Here is a 22752-nt window from a genome sequence, read left to right as displayed (position 1 = left end):
GGCCATGACGGGGGCTAAGCAGGCTGCAAGGGGGGGCAGTTCGGGGAGACAGCAGGGGTCGGTGCCCTGCCCCTCATTGTTTGCTCGTCTCACCCTTGTGAGCGGGTCATTTCCCCTGCTCTGATGATTCGAAGTCTCTGCCGGCACCCACAGGACGGTGACTGAGGCCTCCACACTCCTCTGCATGGATCCCAGCTCCCACCCAGATCTGGGGCCACAGACACCTCTCCCCAACCCCTGCTGCCCCTGTGAGCAAGCTGTTCTTGTGAAACGTGGTCATAGTTTGTTAGGAGGAACCGTCTTATATCGGAATACAAATCAGTGTTGATGCCAATACACACACATGTCCAGCCATGGGTGGAAAGGGAAGGGACAGTAGTCCTGGGGTGTCTCTGCACACCCATAGGCCCCTGAGGCCAGTCCCCACAGCCACAGCCAGATGGGTCCTCCTCCCTCAGTTGAACGAGATGCTGCTGCAGAGAAATCCCACAAGTTCCACAAAGGGGCCCAACTGTCATTACCCTTATACACACCTTTCACGGGTGCCCCATGAATTTCCCCGCACCCATTCCCCTTGTTGCATCCTCGTTGGGATTAAGAGGTAGCTGTGTCCACCACTCTCCACGTTGCAATAATCCCAGTGGGACTAGAGGATGCTCGCGCTACGACGAGGCAGACAGTCCTGTCCCCATGGCCAAGACTTTTCCTCTCTGGTCACTCCACCCACACAGGAAACCCTGGATGAGCGGAGGGTCATCCCAGCGCCATCGCCTGGCCACTTCAGGGAAGCAGAGAGAAGCTCCATAATGACAAGGGCTGTCTCCAGGCTCCATCCTAGAAACTGGTGAGTGTCCAGAGGGCTGAAAGGCACAAAAGCAGCTCTGCCTCCCCAGAAGGTTCAGGGATGCAGAAGATGGTACAGAGGCCCCAGAAGGCCCCTAGCCAAGCGGACTTTAGAGAAGGGGATGATGAGGGGGTCCCTGGGGAAAGTGAGAGCTGTGCGTTCCCAGGGGCAGCCTGAGGAGTCCTTGTCTATGTGGAGGAAAGGTTTGGCCACCTGTAGATCCAGAGCTCCTGTGACCTCCCTCATCCTTCCTTCCTCTCTGGATCGCTCTCTGTGGAGCAGCGCAACACGAACAAGATGACAGTGGCCTGAGAGCATTTCCCACCAAGACGATCTTTATTCACAATTGATATAAGTCACTCCAAAGGTCCTGCTCACACACACACCTGGCCACACCCACCTCTCCCACCTCCCTAACCCCCCACAATCCCGCTCCCCCTCCCCGGCCTGGTGGTCCTGCCCTCCCTCCCTTCCCCCCACATCATCCAGGGTCAGCACTGGGATGAGGAGGAGCCCCTAGGCTCCCCTGGGGGCCGCCCTGGGGCCTCGCCCTGGAGGGCTGGCCCAGCTGTTTCCTACTGGCTGCAGTGCTTCTTCCACTTCCTACTCTTCTCTGTGACACACGGGTCACACTTTCTTTTTCTCGGCTGTGAGGGGCGAGCTGGCCCCAGAGCCAAGCCTGGCCTCCCAGACACCCCGAGGCCAGCCCCAGGGATGGGCAGCTTCTCAGCACTGGCTGGGCGTCCACACAGAGCCCCCTTCCTCGACTTGGGAGCGGCTGGTGGAGCTGGGCTGAGGCCTCTTCTCTGACGGGAGGGGGCGTGGGGAGCACTCTGGGCCCCCCAACCTCCAGGGGAGGCCAGGCCTGAGGCATGGGCAGGACTCTGGGACACCCAGCCAGGCAGCAGGCTCTGCAGAGAGCCGAACAGGAAGGCCAGGCTGGGGAGCTCCTCGTCGTCGTCACTGGACCCGTCCCTGGGCCCTCGGGCCTCCCGAACAGGAGAGGCCTCTCTGAGAACAGACGCGTCCCTGGGTCCCCGTAGAGGGCCAGCGCGCCTTTGACCCTGGGGAGGGGAGGGCCGTCCGGCCCGGATTGGAGAGACCTCCTGACGTCCAAGAGAGGGAACAAAGCCTTTGGGCCTGCACGGGCCAGTGTCTGTTTGGATGAGCCTATGAGGAGCCGCAGAATCAACCTCTGGTGGGCAGGCTTCATCACTGACCCCTAGATGGGGGTCTTGGTCGTGCCTCTGGGCACCTTGGCCGGCGTCGGGCTCAGAAGGACTTGAGCGCGTTCCGGGTACGCTGTGACTCGGGGCTGCCCGCACACCCTTGTCCTCTTTCAAGGCCAGGAGTCGTTTCTGCACCAGCTGGTAGGAGGGAGGAGGACAGTGTTGGCTCCACACACGTGTGAGAGGAGGAGCCCTGGGCAGTGGGACAATGGCCCTTGGGGGAAGGAGGGGACGGGGGACCCCAGGACTCGAATCCAAATACAGACACTGTGGCATTCCTGCCATCCTCCTGCACCTTATTCCCAGCTTTGTGCCCTTCCCACCCCTCCCGGCTCCCCTCCTCTCCTTCCTTTCACCCTGCACTGCACCCACCCAAGAACGGGCCCTTCCCCATGCCAAGCTTCCCAGGCAGGGAGGGATGGACAGCGCCAGGTGGCCCTCAGGTTCTGGTGCCCTACCTCTCCCCTGTTCACTGGGGTCCCTCCGTGCCCTGGTCTTTCTGGGTGTCCCTTGTCTCCCCTGTTCTACCGGAGATCCCTCCCTCCTCTGGCTCCCCTGGGTCATCTGGGTTCCCCTGTCCCCTGGATCACCTGGAGTCTCCCTCCCGTGGGGTCCCCTGGCTCCCTGAGTGTCCCTCTCCCTCCCCTGGCTCACTTCTTCTGGCGTGAGCCCTTCCTCCTGCTCCAGCTCCTCCGCTAGGGCCAAGAGATCCAGCTGTGGGTCTGGGGAAAGCAATTCTGCCAGGAATCGAGGGTGAATGACTGCCTCCACCTCAGACAGAAAGAAGAGGCTGTGAGCATCCTTGGCCAGGAGTGGCCTGTGAGACAAGAAGACCCGAAGGGAAAGTGAAAAGCAGAGACCCACCCCACTGCCCTCCACAAGGCGGGGATGCTCAGCGCACACACACACACACACACACACGCACGCACATACACAGTCACACACAAAAGAGCACATATACAGAGGCACATACACAGACACACAAAGGCATACACACTGACAGACACAAACACGTACACACATACATCTGCGTAAACCTCCCCTAACACCAGGCTCAGGAACAAGGAGCTGAGCTTAAGTCCCAACGGCCTGAGCAGAACCCAGATCTTGGGTGCTGAGTGTTCCATGCCCTGGCATCTTGTAGACCCCAGGCTCCAGGCCTAGCCTACCTTGGTGACAAAGTCCTCCTGGGAACACAGCTTGTCAATGTAGCTCAAGAGGCCCGGGTCCGAGTAGATGCCGTCCTCTTCCTGCTTCAGCTCATTTCCGTCCTCTCCACCTTCTGCATCTGACTCGCCTGTGGCTGAGTGGACGGGCCCCACCAGCGCATCCATGATGTCCATATACTCCCTCACAGCCTCGGGGGGAATCTCCTTGGGTGCCTTGGGCTCCGGGGGCTGCTGGGAGCTGTGTGGCTTTGGGCGGGAGGGCTGGGCCCTGGGGCCGGACATCCTGGGAGCACAGGCTGAGGCAGAGCGGGAGGAAGGGAAGGAAGGTGAGGGACTCCCGGTCCACCTCCTGACCACTGAGCACACGTTGGTGAGGGCATTGTTTGGACGACATTGATGTGGGTGTGGGGGGGTCAGGACCACCTGAAGCCTCATGCACTGTTGGAGAGGGGAGGTAAGGGGGGCATCTAAGAGAGTCACAAGTAAGGAAGTGGGGAACCTCCAATTTTCTAGGGGTCTCGCCATCAAGCCCACTTCCTAGGCAGACCTTGTGTGGGGTCCTTTGACAGGGAGGTGTGAGAGGAGTTACAAAACTGACCAAGTCAATACCCAGCAGTGACAGAGGGCAGCTGAGACCCCACGCCCCCACCCCCTGCCTCAGTGGCTGTTTTGGTTGAAAGACCAATGCCCCTGTCTTGAAGGAAAAGGATCCACGTGGGGACAGTGGCCAACCCTAGGCCCCTGTTACCTGTGCCTTCAACTCCAATGGAAACCTGAGTGCCTGGCTGAAGGCCCACTTTCGGGACTGGGGGCCCCAGAGGATCCAGCTTCGGTGGGGTTGGAGGAGGCAGGTCCTGCGCACACTGCATCCACTGCCACTTCTGAATCTGCATCTCCTCCTCGGCCTCAAATTCCATGAACCTGGGAGGTGACGGAGGCAAAGGCCACCCTGAGACAAAGGCCTGGGTTCTGGAGCCCAACAAAGGCAGCCAAGAATGAGGGATTGGGAGAGGATGTGCCTTGGGGCTGTCAAGGCCCTGTGAGGTGCTGTGCACAGCAGAGAGCTGCTCCTGAAACTGAGACAAGATCTGGGACCCTTCCTGCCTCACCAGCACTGGAGGCCATTCAACAGCATAGACCCAGGTCGCTGAATTGAACCAGGTCAATGGGACACGTGGCTGACCCAGGGGGCACCCTCCTCATGCCCCCCGTCCCCATCCAGAACCACATGAAGGGCTGACAGCCAGAGGCTGGAACAGGCATGTGTTCCCCACAGGGGTCCTTGCCCGAATCCAGGACCCTGGGCTGGGACTGAGAGTCCTGGAACAGAGACCTGGAGACAAGGCCCAGGAGAGGCTGGATGATGTGGGTGCTGAGCCTAGAGGAGAGGCCTTCCTTTCCTCTGAGAGGCGCTCGTTGGTTTGCTTTTCTTTCTTAAACTAAGGGGATTACCATGGAGCAAACAACGGAAGGGCCAGAGACCCTCGGGCTGATGACAGGTGGCTTCCCCAGCCTCTTCAGGGATGCCAGTGTACCCACTCAGGCCACTTTTCATGAGGAGAGGGGGTCCCAAATCTATGTCAGTGGCCGCCAGCCACCCACCACTAAGGAAGCAGCAGGCTGGCGGGTGGAGCTCTTTCCCCGGCCCAGCCCATATGGCCGGAGTTAGACCCCACCTGGACTCACAGCGTCACCCTGCCCCATCCTGAGACCTTCATGTCAAGGCAAGGGTAGGTCAAAATCAGGGGAGGGCAGAGCTCCTGGTGGAGGAAGGACAGAAGACCCAAACTGTCAAGGTGAGGGAGGGGTTTCTGGAGGACAGTAGGGCCTCTGGGCTGCGGGGCCCCTGTTCTGAGTGACAGCCCTTCTCCTTTGTCCTCTCTGATGAGCACCCCCATGGCCAGACCCTGCCCTCACCCATTCGCCTCAGCCTCCACGCAGCCCCTGGGCCCAGGACGCTGACTCACTTTTCCGCTATCTTGTAGTAGATCATCCGGTCAACGTTGCTTATGCGCTGCCATTCCTGCACGGCCCTGCCCAGTCCCCACTCCAGCGTCATGGTGGGCTTCAGGCGGGCCACGGATCGAAGCACTGGGCTGTAAGACCTTGGCGTCAGTCTCCGTGCCCAGCCCAGCCCCCACCTGCCTGACCCCACCCGCCAATGTGGACCACACATCACTCAACGCAGCATGACTGAGCAACAGGAGGGTGAGAGGCAGGTGTCTGGGAGGGCAAAGACAAGCCTTCCCGGCTACTGCTGTCACCGCCTCACACTCACTCGAGGATGACCATCCACTCCCAGGCTACAGCTGGGACACTGTGCCTTGGGGAGCTCTTTTCCTCTTCAAGCCTGCCTTTTCATAAGAAAAATCACTATCATCAATGAGACGTGGCATGTGCCAGGCCATCTGCTAACACTCCATAGATTAGCCCAAGGAGTCTTCTGCACGGTCCTCTGAGTGAAGTGTGACTGTCCCCTTTTTTCGAGGGACCGGAGGTTTAGGATGGAAATGCCTGCCAGGCTCACAGCTCTAGTGGGAGAGAGCCCACGCCCTTAGGAGAGCTCTACCATCACCCTGTTCCTAGTGGAATTCTCCACAACAACGAAGTCGAGGCGTGCATTAAGCGCTCGCCTGGGCCCCGCACTCCTCCCCCTCCTCCGAAGTGACCTCCCCCAGCCACGTACACTCAAGTCCTGTATGAAAGGAGACCGCACCACAGGAGAGTGCGGCATCCACTCCTTGGCTCCTCACCTTACAGCACGACCCTCTCTGACTGCAAGTCTGCAGTCCATATTACCATGAGAATCATGGAAGAGCAAGTTGGCTAGACTCTCAGGGTGGTGGGGTCAGTTGAGATGAGGCACATTTCAGTCATGATGTCATGGCCTGCCAGGCTCACGCATATGACCGACAATGTGCCTTCTCATAGCATGGACATCGCCCTCAGACCTTGCTTCCAGTATCCCTAGAAACCTAACCTGCGAGTCCATCCCCAGGTCCCCTTTATCTAAAAGCTCCGATAAGCTCATGACCCCCTGAGCGTTCACTCACATGAGAAAGCAGGACAGAGCTTCTGCATCAGGACTCTGGGGAAGGTGTCTCCGCGCCAGTGGCTTGAGGCGCTGCCAACGTCGGAAGTTACTGTACACGCTCTGGGGGTTAGAGCAGTCACCCTGCGAGGCATAGGGCTGGTTGGTGGCCAGGCTGCCCTCCCTGGAAGTGCCATGTGGCCAAGGCCCAGAGTTCACTGGGTGAATGATGGGGACCAGCTGGGCAGCTGGTAGTGGAGCTTGAGGAGGAAAGCCTGGGGTCCAGCCTCCCTTGCCAGCCTGAGTAACTCCAACAGCTGGAGCAGTCACAATGGTCTCCATCGCAGGGGATGCTAAGAATACGGGTGGAGGACATGCAGTAGTCCCGCTGAGGGCCCCTGGAGCGCTCCAGGTGAGGGGGCCCTGAGTTATGATAAAGGTCTGAGTCTGGGGCGCCTCCACTGGCCTCCCTTGTGACCTGACTTGCACAGTGAGGTTGCAAGCCCCAGGGGCACTGGGTCCACAGCCACCATTAGCCACCAAAGGCATCGTGGGGAAAGCTGGCAGCAGCTGGCTGCTGCCAGGAGGGAATGCTGGGGTGATGGGAGGTGGCAGGTGCTGCCCCCAGGGTGGCCGGTGCTGGGTGTCAGGAATGGGTGGAGGATAGAGCACTGCCATGGAATCAGACAAGGAGGCACCAAGGTGCATGACGACATCTGTTCCCAGCACTGGAGATGCTGTTGAGGCAAAGGAAAGGAGTGAATGGAGGAGGAGAATGGGCAAGTGGGACAGAGGCTTTCTGCGGCATCAGAGTGTAAATCTCCACAGGTGAGAGACACTTGGACAAGGGAAACTGCAGCGTGCAAATGTCTTCAAGTGCTTTTCATGCCCTGACCTACAGTTGAGAATTATTCCACCGGTGACCCTGCGCCCATCCACCAAGGCCCCTGATGCCTGCCTACCAAGAAGAAATTGCCTCAGCAAGCACTCACTTGGAGAGCCTCCCTAAGGCGCCCCCTGGCAGCTAAGCCTCACAGGCTGTCTCCCAAGACCTGGAACTGTGTGGACATCCGCTCTGTGAGAAATGCCCGTCAGCTGGCGTACTAGCAGGTAGGGACTTTCTGCAAGGTAAGTTCTAGGCACCCAAAGGCACTGTGTAAAATATTAGGGCCCCACCTCCTCCTCAGTCCTCCTTTTCCCACGCTCAGTATAAATCCCCTCTTTCTTTCCCAGCCTCGCAAAACAAAACACAATGCTGGAAAATATCCCTCTAATGGAATCCTGATACAAACCCATAACACTGGCCCAGAATGCACCTGCATCTCAGAACAACCCACAGCAGGTACGTAACATGGGCCAGGTCCTGCCACCCCCTTCCCAGTGCCCAGAGTCACTGTCATCACTCAGGAGTTCTGTTCCTAGGAGGTGGGGGGGGGTCTGAGAAGTAGGCACGTGTCCCTTACATTCTGTCATTTCACAGCCAGTGATGGCTGCAGAGGATTAAACAAGGGCCAGGGAATTTTTATGTTACATTGGTCGTGGGAGTATAGACCGCCTGTGGTCCTTCCCCTTCCAGCTCCCAATAACGGAGAGACAATCTGAGAAGCAAGCATAAGCCAGGTGCCATGGCAACCAAGTTGTCTGAAACACATCCCTGTTCAGGAGAACAAGGTACACACCACGGTGCACCTAATTAACCAGAATAGGTGTCATAGGACGTTTAATAGTAACACGGAAGATCGTCTTCCTGACCCTGGGGTACACTCCTTTCCCCTTTAAAAGAGGAAGCAGCCTTCATAGACATTCCACCCGAAACAACCCCACTCCACATCTGTTCCCTGTCCATGAAGGAGTGACATGAAATATGAACAAACTCTTCCTCTCAGGGCAGCCTGAGGGTCCACCATGAGATACTGGACAAGATGAAGTAGGTCTGAAGTACTGCGATTCCACAAAAGGAAGAACAATTCAGAGCAACTCAGGAACCTGAGCCCTCTCTTGGCTGAACTTACACGGTTGCCCATCCCCTGTTGAATCCAAGGCAACAGTTACCTGAACTGAGAAGTGAGCTCCGGGCTGGGAGGAGTGGACGAGGTGTGGGCTGCGGCAGTTAGAGTAACCTCCTGCCTCGCTCTCAGAGAGGACACTTCACTGCAGGTGTGGCCACACACAGCCCCATTGAATAGTTTTCTCACCAAGACCATCTCTCCCCAGGGCCCCCTGAGATACAGTAGGCTCCTGTTCAAACCCCTTTGGAAGATATGGTGAGGCAAGCTTCAGGTACCTCAGGAACATAGTACAGGTCTAGGCTTTCCTCATGACCCTCCCTGTGTCACCACCAGGACATCACACACATCCTTACACACATGTTTCAGAGTGGCTTGTCTCCGCTCTAGAAAGAATCAACCTGTCTGCTGCCATCCTTTCTCCATAGCCAGGGCAATTCCTCTTGATCTACCTCCAAAGACCCCTCCTCCCCAGTGCAGTCTCAGGTTTCTTCAGGCTCCCCAGTCTCCCCAGGTGAAATGTCCTTGTGTGTCCAGTGCTCTCTTCTCCCTCTACTTCAGTCCAACTATGTGCCCACAGTGAAGTGTCACATGTGAACCCGAAGGATGTGAGAGATGGCAGGGTCTCTGAAAACACACCCCCAACCTATAGGCTTACCTCCTTCTGAAGCCATCCTGCAGGCTTGGGCACGGACTACTGCTGCCTGGTAGCCTCAATGAGAAAAGTCAAGACCAGGACCCAGAGAGCGACCTGCTTCAGCAGTTGCTCAGGATCCAAGTAAAGGAGAGCCACGTTTAAATTTAAACAGTAGAATGTGGGCTGAAACGTTCTGCAGTGGGGGAGGGGCAGAGCGCACGTGGGTCGGGGTGGGGTGCGGTGGGGGGACATTCCACGAGGGCTCTGGGAGGTAGGCAAGAACCGGAAGTTCCTTCCATCTCCCACAGTGGCAACACAATTGGCGTGTGCCTCTTTAGGCAGTTGATAAACTTTTTTTGATTCATGGCACCGATGTTGGACATGACAGTCCCTTCCTTTCACGTCTTTATCCATCAACCTAGTTTTGTGTCCCTCAACACACTCTGCTTCCTACCTGGCTCTTGACTTACTTCAACAGAGACTAGACTTTCTGAACAAAATACACAAGTGTTAGTCTGATAAACATAAATAATGGCCACGTGGAACTGAGTATTTGAAATTAGGATTGTCTCAGCAGATGCAGTGTCTTTGCTGTATGTACATCACTCCTAAGGAAGTGGTCCTTGTGCTCCAACCAACATCCAGCAGGACCAGCCTTACTAATGACCCTTTGTGCTGGAAAGCCCCCGTCCATCAAAAAACTGTCATGCAGTCCCCATGTCCAAGACCAGAATTCACTAAATGTCTTTCTCATAGTATTCCATGGTTGTTAAAGATTTAGTTTTTTACCTTTTAAATGATTTTAGTATAATATTTTAAGCGAGTAACACCTTCTCATGGTTCAAAATTAAATTGTGCAAAACGGAATATGCAGTGGTGAGTCCTCCTCCCACCTCTTTGCCCTGTCAACCCAGTCCTCTTTCCCGGAGGAAACCAGTGTTATCTCTTTCATTAAAATCTTCCCAGAGATACATCATGCAACTAAAAACGAAGGCAATCTATTTTTATAGAAGAGCGGAATTCTGCAAGATATTATAAAAAAGGAGGGAGGGAAAGTAAAATTGTTCCCATACTACCTGCTGTGTTGAAATTGGCCCAGATGGTCAACTCTTTCTCAAAATTATTAATAAAAAACCCAAAACCGTACAAAGGACACACCTGTTTATCAACATTTATTGAACAACCTCCATGTATTAAATACACTGAGAGAAAATATTCTAGAAGAGTAAATGCGTTGGAAAAACTCTAGGAACGGAGTCAGGAGACAGTATCTTAAGAGTGTTTCCCAGGTCTGAAATTCTTTCCTAGAATTGTTCTTGAACAGAAACTTAAGGCTTGCTAGGAAAAAGGACCTATTGTTTTCTGAAAGGCATAAACAAGAACCAAGGAACTGCAGTCCAAAGGGCATGAAAGCACTTGCCCCAATTTGAGGCTACTGTGCTTACAGCGGAGCTCTCCAGAACTCTTTGTAGCTAAGTGCATGGGTTTCACGTGTGCAATATAGAAATCACGAGTGCACATCTCACAAGAGCTGGTTTGAAGAAGAGACCGTCACGAAAGTTCCCGGCGAGGAGCGTCGCCAGTCAAGTTCCGCAGCGTGCCCGACCCTCCATTTCTTTCCTCTCCTGCAGCGACCTCCTGGAGCCGATGCCCACGCGCCCCGCGCCTGTACGCCTGCGCACGCCCACTGGGCACAGGGCTCTCGGGCACGCGGACCGCCGTCCTCCAACGGCTCCCAGCGTCTGTTGGGGCAGTTTGCTCCGCAAGACAGGAGCGCATGCGCGAGCGCGGACCGTGGGGCCCCAACGGCCGTCCGGCGCGGGAGCGGGCTGTCATGGCGGCCTCTCGAGTCAATTATAGGAATCCTGAGGTAAGCGGTACGGGGACTTTTCACCCCTCAGGTGTCACCGCTCTGCGCTGTTGTTCACCCTGTGGGTTATTTGTGCCCTTGTCCGTGTAAGGAGACTCGCCACAATGTGGATTCACGCCCCCATAGAGCTCGATTCCCTTGAGGTGTTTACCCCAGGGTTATTGGCACCACTGGGGAGCCGGCTGCATGAAGGGTTCAGTGACTGCGGGGCCTACAGTGGGGGGTAAATCGTGTGTGCGAGCTATTCAACAGCTGCCGTTCTAGTCTGCGCGTTGTGAAGAGTACAAAAGCTAGAGGGAAGTTCTTGCGAGTTGAAAACCCTCATCTGGTTCCAAAGGTGTAGCTCAGGTGATTGGAAAATGAGTGAAGATCGAAGGAACACACTCATAGTTTCACTAGTGTCTTCCTTCTTATCATAAAAACATCAATCAACACTTATGTTCAAACTGCATTCTTTTGTCAGGGATGGGAGCAGCTTTGCTGAATGTGGTCATAAACATGTATTTGTAGTCTGATGTCAAATCATGATTGATTTGCAAGCATAGATGGGGTCTGTACATATTTAATTGGTTGGTGGGAATCTGATATGTAGTCAAATGTGCAGGTTGGTTTTGTCTGTGCATATTTGTGTTTGAAGGGAGGTCATGCCTGTGTTTTTGTGAGAGTGTGTAAGAGTGAGTGCTGTATTTGGAGGGTGTTGAGATGTGACGCAGGCATACTCAAGGAGTTGGTGGTTAGGTGTTTGTAATTTGGTGTTTGGGGAATATGTTTACATGTGTTCTTTTCTCCCATGAATTTGGGGATTTGTGTGTGTCTAATGGTGGGTTTGGAAGGATTATCTGCCTATGCATAAGGGCAATGTCAGGAAAAGTCGTGGTGTATATTACTTTGGGTGTCCAGTCTGTTTATTTTGTATATTTGGGGAATGTAGGCTGATCATTTGTGTATTCAGGGCATGTTGTATGGTTATGGGGTGTTTGTGTGTGTGCATTTTCAGGAGCTGTCTATGTATATTTGGATGTGTAGAGGGCAAGTCTGTGACTATTTTATGGGACTGGTGGATGTTGTATATGTAGGTATGTTGTGTTTGTATGATTCTGTATTCTGCAAGATGGCAGAGTTAATTCTGTGTGAGAGGTTGAGAATGTGGGGTTATGTATATGCCAGTAGTGTGGTACTGTATGTGTATTTGGAAGAAAGGGCGTATAGGGTGATATTATCGCATATTTGTAGTGTACTGGGTAATTGTGGTGCTATTTAGGACTTGTGGAGAGTTGTGTGTTAAATGAGTTTGTGTGTGTATTCAAGGGGCATGGCCACTTGGAGGAATATTTGCTGAGGCTGTGCATTTGTAATTTTCAGTAGGAGCCTCTTAGGCTTATGTATTTTGGGAAGTGAGTATATGTGTATCTGATAGAGAGGTGGGGTTCTATGTTTCTACAGGGAAGATGGACAATTGCATTTATATGTATTAGAAATATGTGGTACCGGTATTTGTTAGTACTTGTATATGTGTGAGCTGGCTCCTGATAGCTAGGGATAAGTTGATATATGGAAGTTGTTTCATAAATGGTTTGCTGGAGATATTTCCATGTATCTTACTTGTGTATTCTAATCCGTGTGCGTATCCATCATCAGGTGCATGCATTATCAAAGTTTGTTCATAAGATATGGAGTTGTTAGGAGTATTCAAAGTGTATTTCTTTGGAGATTGCTAGGGTGTTTATACATGTGTTTGGTAGGCGTAAGAGGTGGTCTGTCTATATATTCAGGGTGAGGGTAGAAATATATATATACACACACACATATACAGTTTATATGTTGGGGTAGTGGTGGGGAGCTTGTATTCTGGAGAGGTAGCATAATGTATAGTGTTTGGGAGGGGATCCATATGTTCAGGGGTTAGGAATATTTGCATGTGTGTGTCCATAGGTGTGTGAGAATTGTGTATGTGTATTAGTAAGACTGCAGAGGTTGTCGGTGTTTTTCTGTTTTGAGTGTGTCTGAGCATTTGGGGAGTTTGTGGGTGTGTGTATTTGTGATTTGTGAGTATATCAGGAGGCTTAGAGTCCTCTATGTGTCTATTTTGAAATGTAATGCCTGAAGAATTTAGTGGTGTTGCTTGTATGTGTGTTGTCAGTATTAGTGAGGTGAACTTGTATGTACAGTTGACCCTTAAACAACACGGGTTTGAACCCCACGGGTCTACGTATAGTGGATTTCTTTTTCAGTAAATACTACAGGACTACTACAGGATCCATGGACGCAGAGCCACTGCATGGAAGGTTGGCCCTAACCCCCAAGCTGTTCAAGGGTCAGCTGTATTTGATAAGTATAGGTTATTTGTGTCTGTGTGTGTTTTTGAGTTCCTGGGGCTTGTGGGGTATGTATTCTGCGGGATGTGAGAGTTTAGTTTGTGTGTTTGGAAACCAGTAGAGTGTGTAGGTTACGTGTGTGTGCAGGTTCCTGGAGTATATGTATTCCAGGGCTGTGGGATTGCATATGGGTCTTTTTTGGGATTGCACATGAGACAGTTGTGGACTTGGTGGGCCTGTGTGTTTAGGTACTCAGTGTGTCCATCTGGATGGCATATCGGTTGCACATGTTTGTTTTCAGGCCCAAGTTGTGTGTGTATATATAGTTGTGAGGGTGGAATGTGAATATTCAGGGTGAGTAAGGTTTCGCCTGTAAAAATTTAGGTAGTAAGAGGTGGTCTGTTTGTGTATTTATTCAGGGTGAGGGTAGAAATGTACGTGTGTGTTCAGGATATATATGTGTGTGTGTGTGTACAAACACATATGTATATGTGGTATCCTTTGGGTTATATATCTGTGGTGGGAGTTGAGGGTTCTACTTGGGGTGTAAGTGGATTCTGTGCACATATTCATAGGAAAAGGTATGGCATGTGCTGGAACTGGTTCATACTAGCTTGGGATAGTCGATGGTGCCTATCTCTTCCCAGCTCTGTGTTTAGTGATGTCAGGTGGGTAGCTTTAAATTGGTCATGCTGGGAATATTTATACCATGTAGATACCATAAGTGAAGTCTTTCCCACCTTTCTTGGAGAGGTTTTTATCAAGCACTTACCAGCGTACTACTGATGTGCGTGTTTGGATGTATGTATGTATGAAGCAAGAATATTTGGGCATCGGTGGTTTTGTATGGGACACTCATGTGAATTGTGAGTGGGGCATCTGGGGCTATGGGCCCTTGTATATGTGCATTGACCCTGGTAGTTGTGAATCATTGCATTGCTCCTATCCTGTTCTTTAGGGCCAGAGAATCCCCATAAATGTTGTTGATTCCCAGTAGAAATCATGCAGATGGCTACAGAGGTGTCTGTACCTTCGGCAGGTGGACACTACTTCAGCATTTGTGTGGTCCTAGCATCTAGGTCCCTAGAAGGGTGGTCCTGGTGGACAGATGGCCATGCAGAGCAAAACCTTCACAGGTGTGTTATTGGCGTGACAGGCAGCAGTCAGAAAGTCATGGGGCTTCCTGGATAGGAGGTCAGATGACCAAGGGCTCTCCCAGGAAAACCCCCTGAGAATCTGTTGGACAGCTACAGGCGTTACTTGCTCTTCTGTGGCACAGCTGACGTGCAAGGATACCCTCCACATGGGGTCCAGAGCCATGTGTCCCTGAGCCCAACTGCCCCAGGGTGGTGGGAACTTTTGCATATCAGGCTGGTCAACTGTACCACTAGGTCTCAACCAACCTGTCTCCATGGAAACCTAAGTCCTCAGGGATAGGCAGGACCTCTAGGGATCACTGAGCTGACAAGGACAGAGGTGGGGAGGCTTTGTCACTGAGGGAGAGTTGGGGACTGAGACCTGGAGAGCCTTGGGAGTCCCACTCTGAGGAGATATGGCTCTGATGTTCCCAAACCCTTTAGACATGTTCTCTGTTCTTTTCTGAAGGCACAAGATGCTTCTAGCAGTGGGAAGCTTATCTCAGTTTCATGTTTCTCTGATAGGATGAACTGACCCTTTTATTCACTATTCCAGGTCGAGCTGCAAACCCATCAGAGGGAACCATGTGATCATCGTAGCCACCAGCTGACCCTACAGCCACCTTGTGCCTCCCTTGGACCCACCCAAGAATTTCTGAGCCTTCTTTCTGGTGAGTCTTGTGGCCTTTTCTCCCTCATTGTGAATCCTCCTGCCAATAAAACATGCTGTGAATGTTAACAAAAGGAAACCTCAACTAGAATTGGAGTCTGGAAGGCCCCCCCGTAGAGGGAGCTCTCATGCCTTGTAACTCATCATCAATTACCCCAACAGGAAGAGGTCATTTACTGACCCCAAAGAGGAAGTGCAACCACCTTACTACCCGAGCTGGAGGAGGGAAGACTTCCTTCCTGGCCAGCAACAAGAAATAGAAAATAGAAATAGCTAATAGAAAATTCCGCAGTTTAGCCAATGAGACGCCATTGTCACCTGAAGTTTTCCTTTCCTCCAGTGAACTTTCATTTTTTCCCTTGATGATGACTTTCTTTCCTTGTCCCACCCTCCTAACTATAAAAGCCTTCTGGGACTTCCCTGGTGGTCCAGCAGCTAAGACTCTGCGCTTCCAATGCACGGGGCATGGGTTCGATCGCTGGTTGGGGAACTAAGATTTCCACATGCCATGTGGCATGCCAAAAAAAAAAAGCCTTCCGTGTTGTGTAACCCATTGGAGTATCTCCCTTTCTATCAGATGAGATGCTGCCTGATTCATGAATCGTTTAATAAAGCCAATTTATTCAAAATTCAAAGTAAATCTTCAAATTTACTCAGTTAAATTTTGTCTTTTAATACATTGGTGGCATGCAGAGGTGGCCACTAACAGTTTAATATGTATCCCTCCAGAAATGTTCTGTATAAAAATATGTATGTGCACTTTTCTAAAATCCACTCTTATGATTGCTACTGCTAACAGGATGATTTTATGATGAAATGCTTATCTTTTTAAAAAGAAAAAGGTACATATATTGGTGGCAGTGATGGGATCTGAAGCAAATTTCTGATAACATTTGGGACAAGGAGGAACAGGTGTGGTGCCCACAAGTCCTTTGAGTTCCCTGTCTTTCTTGCCCTTCCTGAAGGTTGTTGGTAAGCTCCTCTGGGTTTGAGCTCCATTCTCTTTGCCTTTGTGCTCCCAATCTAATTGGCTTTCCTTTACAGGGCAGGACAGTTTGGGCTGGTAGAGGATTCTCCCTGAGACCAAAGCCCTAGCCTTTCATATGGATATTCCCAGGACACAGTAACATCTCTTGGTTATTGCCAGTATATTTTTGAGCGGTAAACCCTAGCCCCTGATTTTGTTCCTTGGATTCCACATTGGGCACTGCTGACAGTGTAGTCTGCACTTGCCCATCTGTTTGGAATCAGCCCCCAGTTTCCATGCTTGGAACTGTTCGTGGCGGCTATAGTTCTCCAATTTGTTTGGAATCAGTTTGCAGTCCCCATTCCTTGGGATTTTCTGGTTGGATCTTTTTCCTCAGTCCAAGGATCCCTGGTAATTGGTGGTGGTGCATACCAGACCTTCTTTTGTCCAGGACATAGTAACATCTCTTTGTTACTGCTGATATATTAAGGTGCAGTTTTTTTGTGTGTTCTTTTTTCTTTCAACATCTTTATTGGGGTATAATTGCTTTACAATGGTGTGTTAGTTTCTGCTTTATAACAAAGTGAATCAGTTATACATATACATATGTTCCCATATTTCTTCCCTCTTGCGTCTCCCTCCCTTCCACCCTCCCTATCCCACCCCTCCAGGTGGTCACAAAGCACTGACCTGATATCCCTGTGCTATGGGGCTGCTTCCCACTAGCTATCTACCTTACGTTTGGTAGTGTATATATGTCCATGCCTCTCTCTCCCTTTGTCACAGCTCACCCTTCCCCCTCCCCATATCCTCAAGTCTGTTCTCCAGTAGATCTGCGTCTTTATTCCTGTCTTACCCCTAGGTTCTTCATGACATTTTTTCCCTTAAATTCCATATATATGTGTTAGCATACGGTATTTGTCTTTCTCTTTCTGACTTACTTCACTCTGTATGACAGACTCTAGGTCTATCCACCTCATTACAAATAGCTCAATTTCGTTTCTTTTTATGGCTGAGTAATATTCCATTGTATATATGTGCTACATCTTCTTTATCCATTCATGCAATGATGGGCACGTAGGTTGTTTCCATCTCTGGGCTATTGTAAATACAGCTGCAATGAACATTTTGGTACATGACTCTTTTTGAATTTTGGTTTTCTCAGGGTATATGCCCAGTAGTGGGATTGCTGGGTCATATGGTAGTTCTAGTTGTAGTTTTTTAAGGAACCTCCATACTGTTCTCCATAGTGGCTGAACCAATTCCCATTCCCACCAGCAGTGCAAGAGTGTTCCCTTTTCTCCACATCCTCTCCAGCATTTTTTGTTTCTACATTTTTTGATGATGGCCATTCTGACTGGTGTGAGATGATATCTCATTGTAGTTTTGATTTGCATTTCTCTAATGATTAATGATGTTGAGCATTCTTTCACATGTTTGTTGGCCGTCTGTATATCTTCTTTGGAGAAATGTCTATTTAGGTCTTCTGCCCAGTTTTGGATTGGGTTGTTTGTTTTATTGTTATTGAGCTGTATGAGCTGCTTGTCAATTTTGGAAATTAATCCTTTGTCAGTTGCTTCATTTGCAAATATTTTTTCCCATTCTGAGGGTTGTCTTTTGGTCTTCTTTGTGGTTTCCTTTGCTGTGCAAAAGCTTTGAAGTTTCATGAAGTCCCATTTGTTTATTTTTGTATTCATTTCCATTTCTCTAGGAGGTGGGTCAAAAAGGATCTTGCTGTGATTTATGTCATAGAGTGTTCTGCCTATGATTTCCTCTAAGAGTTTGATAGTTTCTGGTCTTACGTTTACGTCTTTAATCCATTTTGAGCTTATTTTTGTGTATGGTGTTAGGGAGTGATCTAATCTCATACTTTTACATGTACCTGTCCAGTTCTCCCAGCACCACTTATTGAAGAGGCTGTCCTTTCTCCACTTTATCCTGCCTACTTTATCCTGCCTACTTTATCAAAGATAAAGTGACCATATGTGCGTGGGTTTATCTCTCGGCTTTCTATCCTGTTCCATTGATCTATCTTTCTATTTTTGTGCCAGTACCATACTGTCTTGACTACTGTAGCTTTGTCTGAAGTCAGGGAGCCTGATTCCTTCAGCTCTGTTTTTCGTTCTCAAGATTGCTTTGGCTATTCGGGGTCTTTTGTGTTTCCATACAAATTGTGAGGTTTTTTGTTCTAGTTCTGTGAAAAATGCCAGTGGTAGTTTGATAGGGATTGCATTGACTCTGTAGATTGGTTTGGGTAGTAGAGTCATTTTCAGAATGTTGATTCTTCCAATCCAAGAACATGGTGTATCTCTCCATCTATTTGTATCATCTTTAATTTCTTTCATCAGTGTCTTATAATTTTCTTCATACATGTCTTTTGTCTCCTTAGGTAGGTTTATTCCTAAATATTTTATTCTTTTGGTTGCAGTGGTAAATGGGAGTGTTTTCTTGATTTCACTTTCAGATTTTTCATCATTAGTGTATAGGAATGCAAGAGATTTTTGTGCATTAATTTTGTATCCTGCAGCTTTACCAAATTCATTGATTAGTTCTAGTAGTTTTCTGGTAGCATCTTTAGGATTCTCTATGTATAGTATCATGTCATCTGCAAACAGTGACAGCTTTACTTCTTCTTTTCCGATTTGGATTCCTTTTATTTCCTTTTCTTCTCTGATTGCTGTGGGTAAAACTTCCAAAACTATATTGAATAAGAGTGGTGAGAGTGGGCAACCTTGTCTTGTTCCTGATCTTAGTGGAAATGCTTTTAGTTTTTCACCATTGAGGATGATGTTGGCTGTGGGTTTGTCATACATGGCCTTTATTATGTTGAGGAAAGTTCCCTCTATGCCTACTTTCTGCAGGGTTTTTATCCTAAATGGGTGTTGAATTTTGTCAAAAGCTTTCTCTGCATCTGTTGAGATGATCATATGGTTTTTCTCCTTCAATTTGTTAATATGGTTTATCACATTGATTGATTTGCGTATATTGAAGAATCCTTGCATTCTTGGAATAAACCCCACTTGATCATGGTGTATGATCCTTTTAATGTGCTGTTGGCTTCTGTTTCTAGTATTTTGTTGAGGATTTTTGCATCTATGTTCATCAGTGATATTGGCCTGTACTTTTCTTTCTTTGTGACATCCTTGTCTGGTTTTGGTATCAAGGTGATGGTGGCCTCGTAGAATGAATTTGGGAGTGTTCCTCCCTCTGCTATATTTTGGAAGAGTTTGAGAAAGATAGGTGTTAGCTCTTCTCTTAATGTTTGATAAAATTCGCCTGTGAAGCCATCTGGTCCTGGGCTTTTGTTTGTTGGAAGATTTTTAATCACAGTTTCAATTTCAGTGCTTGTGATTGGTCTGTTCATATTTTCTATTTCTTCCTGATTCAGTCTTGGGAGGTTGTGCATTTCTAAGAATTTGTCCATTTCTTCCAGGTTGTCCATTTTATTGGCATAGAGTTGCTTGTAGTAATGTCTCATGATCTATTGTATTTCTGCAGTGTCAGTTGTTACTTCTCCTTTTTCATTTCTAATTCTGTTGATTTGATTTTTCTCCCTTTTTTTCTTGACGAGTCTGGCTAATGGTTTATCTATTTTGTTTATCTTCTCAAAGAACCAGCTTTTAGTTTTATTGATCTTTGCTATCCTTTCCTTCATTTTTTTTCCATTTATTTCTGATCTGATTTTTATGATACCTTTCCTTCTGCTAACTTTGGGGCTTTTTTGTTCTTCTTTCTCTAATTGCTTGAGGTGCAAGGTTAGGTTGTTTATTCGAGATGTTTCCTGTTTCTTAAGGTGGGCTTGTATTGCTATAAACTTCCCTCTTAGAACTGCTTTTGCTGCAACCCATAGGTTTTGGGTCATCGTGTCCCCACTGTCATTTGTTTCTAGGTATTTTTTATTTCCTCTTTGATTTCTTCAGTGATCACTTTGTTATTAAGTAGTGTATTGTTTAGCCTCCATTTGTTTGTATTTTTTACAGATCTTTTCCTGTAATTGATATCTAGTCTCATGGCGCTGTGGTCAGGAAAGATACTTGATACAATTTCAATTTTCTTAAATTTACCAAGGCTTGATTTGTGACCCAAAATATGATCTATCCTGGAGAATGTTCCTTGAGCCCTTGAGAAAAATGTATATTCTGTTGTTTTCAGATTGAGTGTCCTATAAATACCAATTAAGTACATCTTGTTTAATGTATCATTTAAAGCTTTTGTTTCCTTATTTATTTTCATTTTGGATGATCTGTCCATTAGTGAAAGTGGGGTGTTAAAGTCCACTACTATGAATGTGTTACTGTCGATTTCCCCTTTTATGGCTGTTAGTATTTGCCTTATGTATTGAGGTGCTCCTATGTTGGGTGCATAAATATTTACAATTGTTATATCTTCTTCTTGGATCGATCCCTTGTTCATTATGTAGTGTCCTCCTTTGTCTCTTCTAATAGTCTTTATTGTAAAGTCTATTTTGTCTGATACGAGAATTGCTACTCCAGCTTTCTTTTGGTTTCCATTTGCATGGAATATCTTTTTCCATCCCTTTACTTTTAGTCTGTATGTGTCTCTAGGTCTGAAGTGGGTCTCTTGTAGACAGCATATATATGGGTCTTGTTTTTGTATCCATTCTTCCAGTCTGTGACTTTTGGTGGGAGCGTTTAGTACATTTAAGGTAATTATCGATAGGTATGTTCCTATTCCCATTTTCTAAATTGTTTTGGGTTCGTTATTGTAGGTCTTTTCCTTCTCTTGTGTTTCTTCCCTAGAGAAGTTCCTTTAGCATTTGTTGTAAAGCTGGTTTTGTGGTGCTGAACTCTCTCAGCTTTTGCTTGTCTGTAAAGGTTTTAATTTCTCCATCAAATCTGAATGAGCTCCTTGCTGGGTAGAGTAATCTTGGTTGCAGGTTTTTCTCCTTCATCACTTTCAGTATGTCCTGCCACTCTCTTCTGGCTTGCAGAGTTTCTGCTGAAAGATCAGCTGTTAACCTTATGGGGATTCCCTTGTGTGTTATTTGTTGTTTTTCCCTTGCTGATTTTAATATGTTTTCTTTGTATTTAATTTTTGACAGTTTGATAAATATGTGTCTTGGTGTATTTCTCCTTGGATTTATCCTGTATGGGACTCTCTGTGCTTCCTGCACTTGATTAACTATTTCCTTTCCCATATTAGGGACGTTTTCAACTATAATCTCTTCAAATATTTTCTCAGTCCCTTTCTTTTTCTCTCCTTCTTCTGGAACCCCTATAATTAGAATGTTGGTGCGTTTAATGTTGTCCCAGAGGTCTCTGAGACTGTCCTCAGTTTTTTTCATTCTTTTTTCTTTATTCGGCTCTGCAGTAGTTATTTCCACTGTTTTATTTTTCAGGTCACTTATCCGTTCTTCTGCCTCAGTTATTCTGCTATTGATCCCATCTAGAGTATTTTTCATTTCATTTATTGTGTTGTTCATCATTGTTTGTTTCATCTTTAGTTCTTCTACGTCCTTCTTAAATGTTTCTTGCATTTTGTCTATTGTATTTCCAAGATTTTGGATCATGTTTACTATCATTATTCTGAATTCTTTTTCAGGTAGACTGCCTATTTCCTCTTCATTTGTTAGGTCTGGTGCATTTTTATCTTGCTCCTTCATCTGCTGTGTGTTTTTCTGTCTTCTCATTTTGCTTATCTTACTGTGTTTGGGGTCTCCTTTGTGCAGGCTGCAGGTTCATAGTTCCCATTGTTTTTGATGTCTGTTCCCAGTGGCTAAGGTTGGTTCAGTGGGTTGTGTAGGCTTCCTGGTGGAGGGGACTAGTGCCTGTGTTCTGGTGGATGAGGCTGGATCTTGTCTTTCTGGTGGGCAAGTCCGCGTCTGGTGGTGTGTTTTGGGGTGTCTGTGGACTTATTATGATTTTAGGCAGCCTCTCTGCTAATGGGTGGGGTTGTGTTCCTGTTTTGCTAGTTGTTTGGCATAGGGTGTCCAGCACTGTAGCTTGCTGGTTGTTGAGTGAAGCTGGGTGCTGGTGTTGAGATGGAGATCTCTGGGAGATTTTTGCAGTTTTATATTATGTGGAGCTGGGAGGTCTCTTGTGGACCAGTGTCCTGAAGTTGGCTCTCCGACCTCAGAGGCACAGCACTGACTCCTGGCTGCAGCACCAAGAGCCTTTCATCCATACGGCTCAGAATAAAAGGGAGAAAAAGTAGAGAGAAAGATTTAGTAGAAGTAGAAAGAAAGAAAGAAAGAAGAAAAGAAGGAAAGAAAGAAAGGAGGGAGGGAGGGAGGGAGGGAGGGAGGGATGGTGCGAGGAAGGAAGGAAGGAAGGAAGGAGGGAAGGAAGAAGGAAGGAAGGAAGGAAGAAAGAAAGAAGAAAAGAAGGAAAGAAAGAAAGAAAGGGAGGGAGGGATGGTGCATGGAAGGAAGGAAGGAAGGAAGGAAGGAAGGAAAAAAGAAAGAAAGAAAGAAGATAAAGTAAATAAGATAAAGTAAAATATAATAAAGTTATTAAATTAAAAAATAATTATTAAGAAAAACAATTTTAAAAAAAACGGACGGATAGAACCTTAGGACAAATGGTGGAAGCAAAGCTATACAGACAAAATCTCACACAGAAGCATACACATACACACTCACAAAAAGAGGAAAAGGGGAAAAAATCATAAATCTTGCTCTCAAAGTCCACCTCCTCAATTTGGGATGATTCGTTGTCTATTCATGCATTCCACAGATGCAGGGTACATCAAGTTGATTGTTGAGATTTAATCTGTTGCTCCTGAGGCTGCTGGGAGAAATTTCCCTTTCTCTTCTTTGTTCTCACAGCTCCCAGGGGTTCAGCTTTGGATTGGGCCCCGCTGTGTAGGTCACTGGAGGGCGTCTGTTTTTTCCTCAGACAGGGCGGGGTTAAAGGAGC

General features: G+C 48.2%; 1 protein-coding gene across 1 annotated transcript; it reads right to left on the bottom strand.

The window, feature by feature from the left end:
• Positions 1–1419: 1419 nt before the first annotated feature.
• On the bottom strand, positions 1420–6981 carry LOC309964590 (NUT family member 2D-like; the record flags this gene model as incomplete). Its single annotated transcript, XM_082843707.1, has 6 exons — positions 1420–2211; positions 2728–2844; positions 3243–3538; positions 3991–4163; positions 5210–5338; positions 6296–6981. 6 exons carry the CDS (start codon positions 6979–6981, stop codon positions 1420–1422), a joined length of 2193 nt encoding a protein of 730 aa, XP_082699833.1.
• Positions 6982–22752: the final 15771 nt, after the last annotated feature.

Source organism: Leucopleurus acutus, assembly GCF_964270905.1.
Source record: "Leucopleurus acutus genome assembly, chromosome: 7".
Classification (NCBI taxonomy): domain Eukaryota; kingdom Metazoa; phylum Chordata; class Mammalia; order Artiodactyla; family Delphinidae; genus Leucopleurus; species Leucopleurus acutus.
The sequence above is the reverse complement of the archived record's forward strand: the minus strand, read 5'-3'. Positions and strand labels throughout refer to the sequence as shown.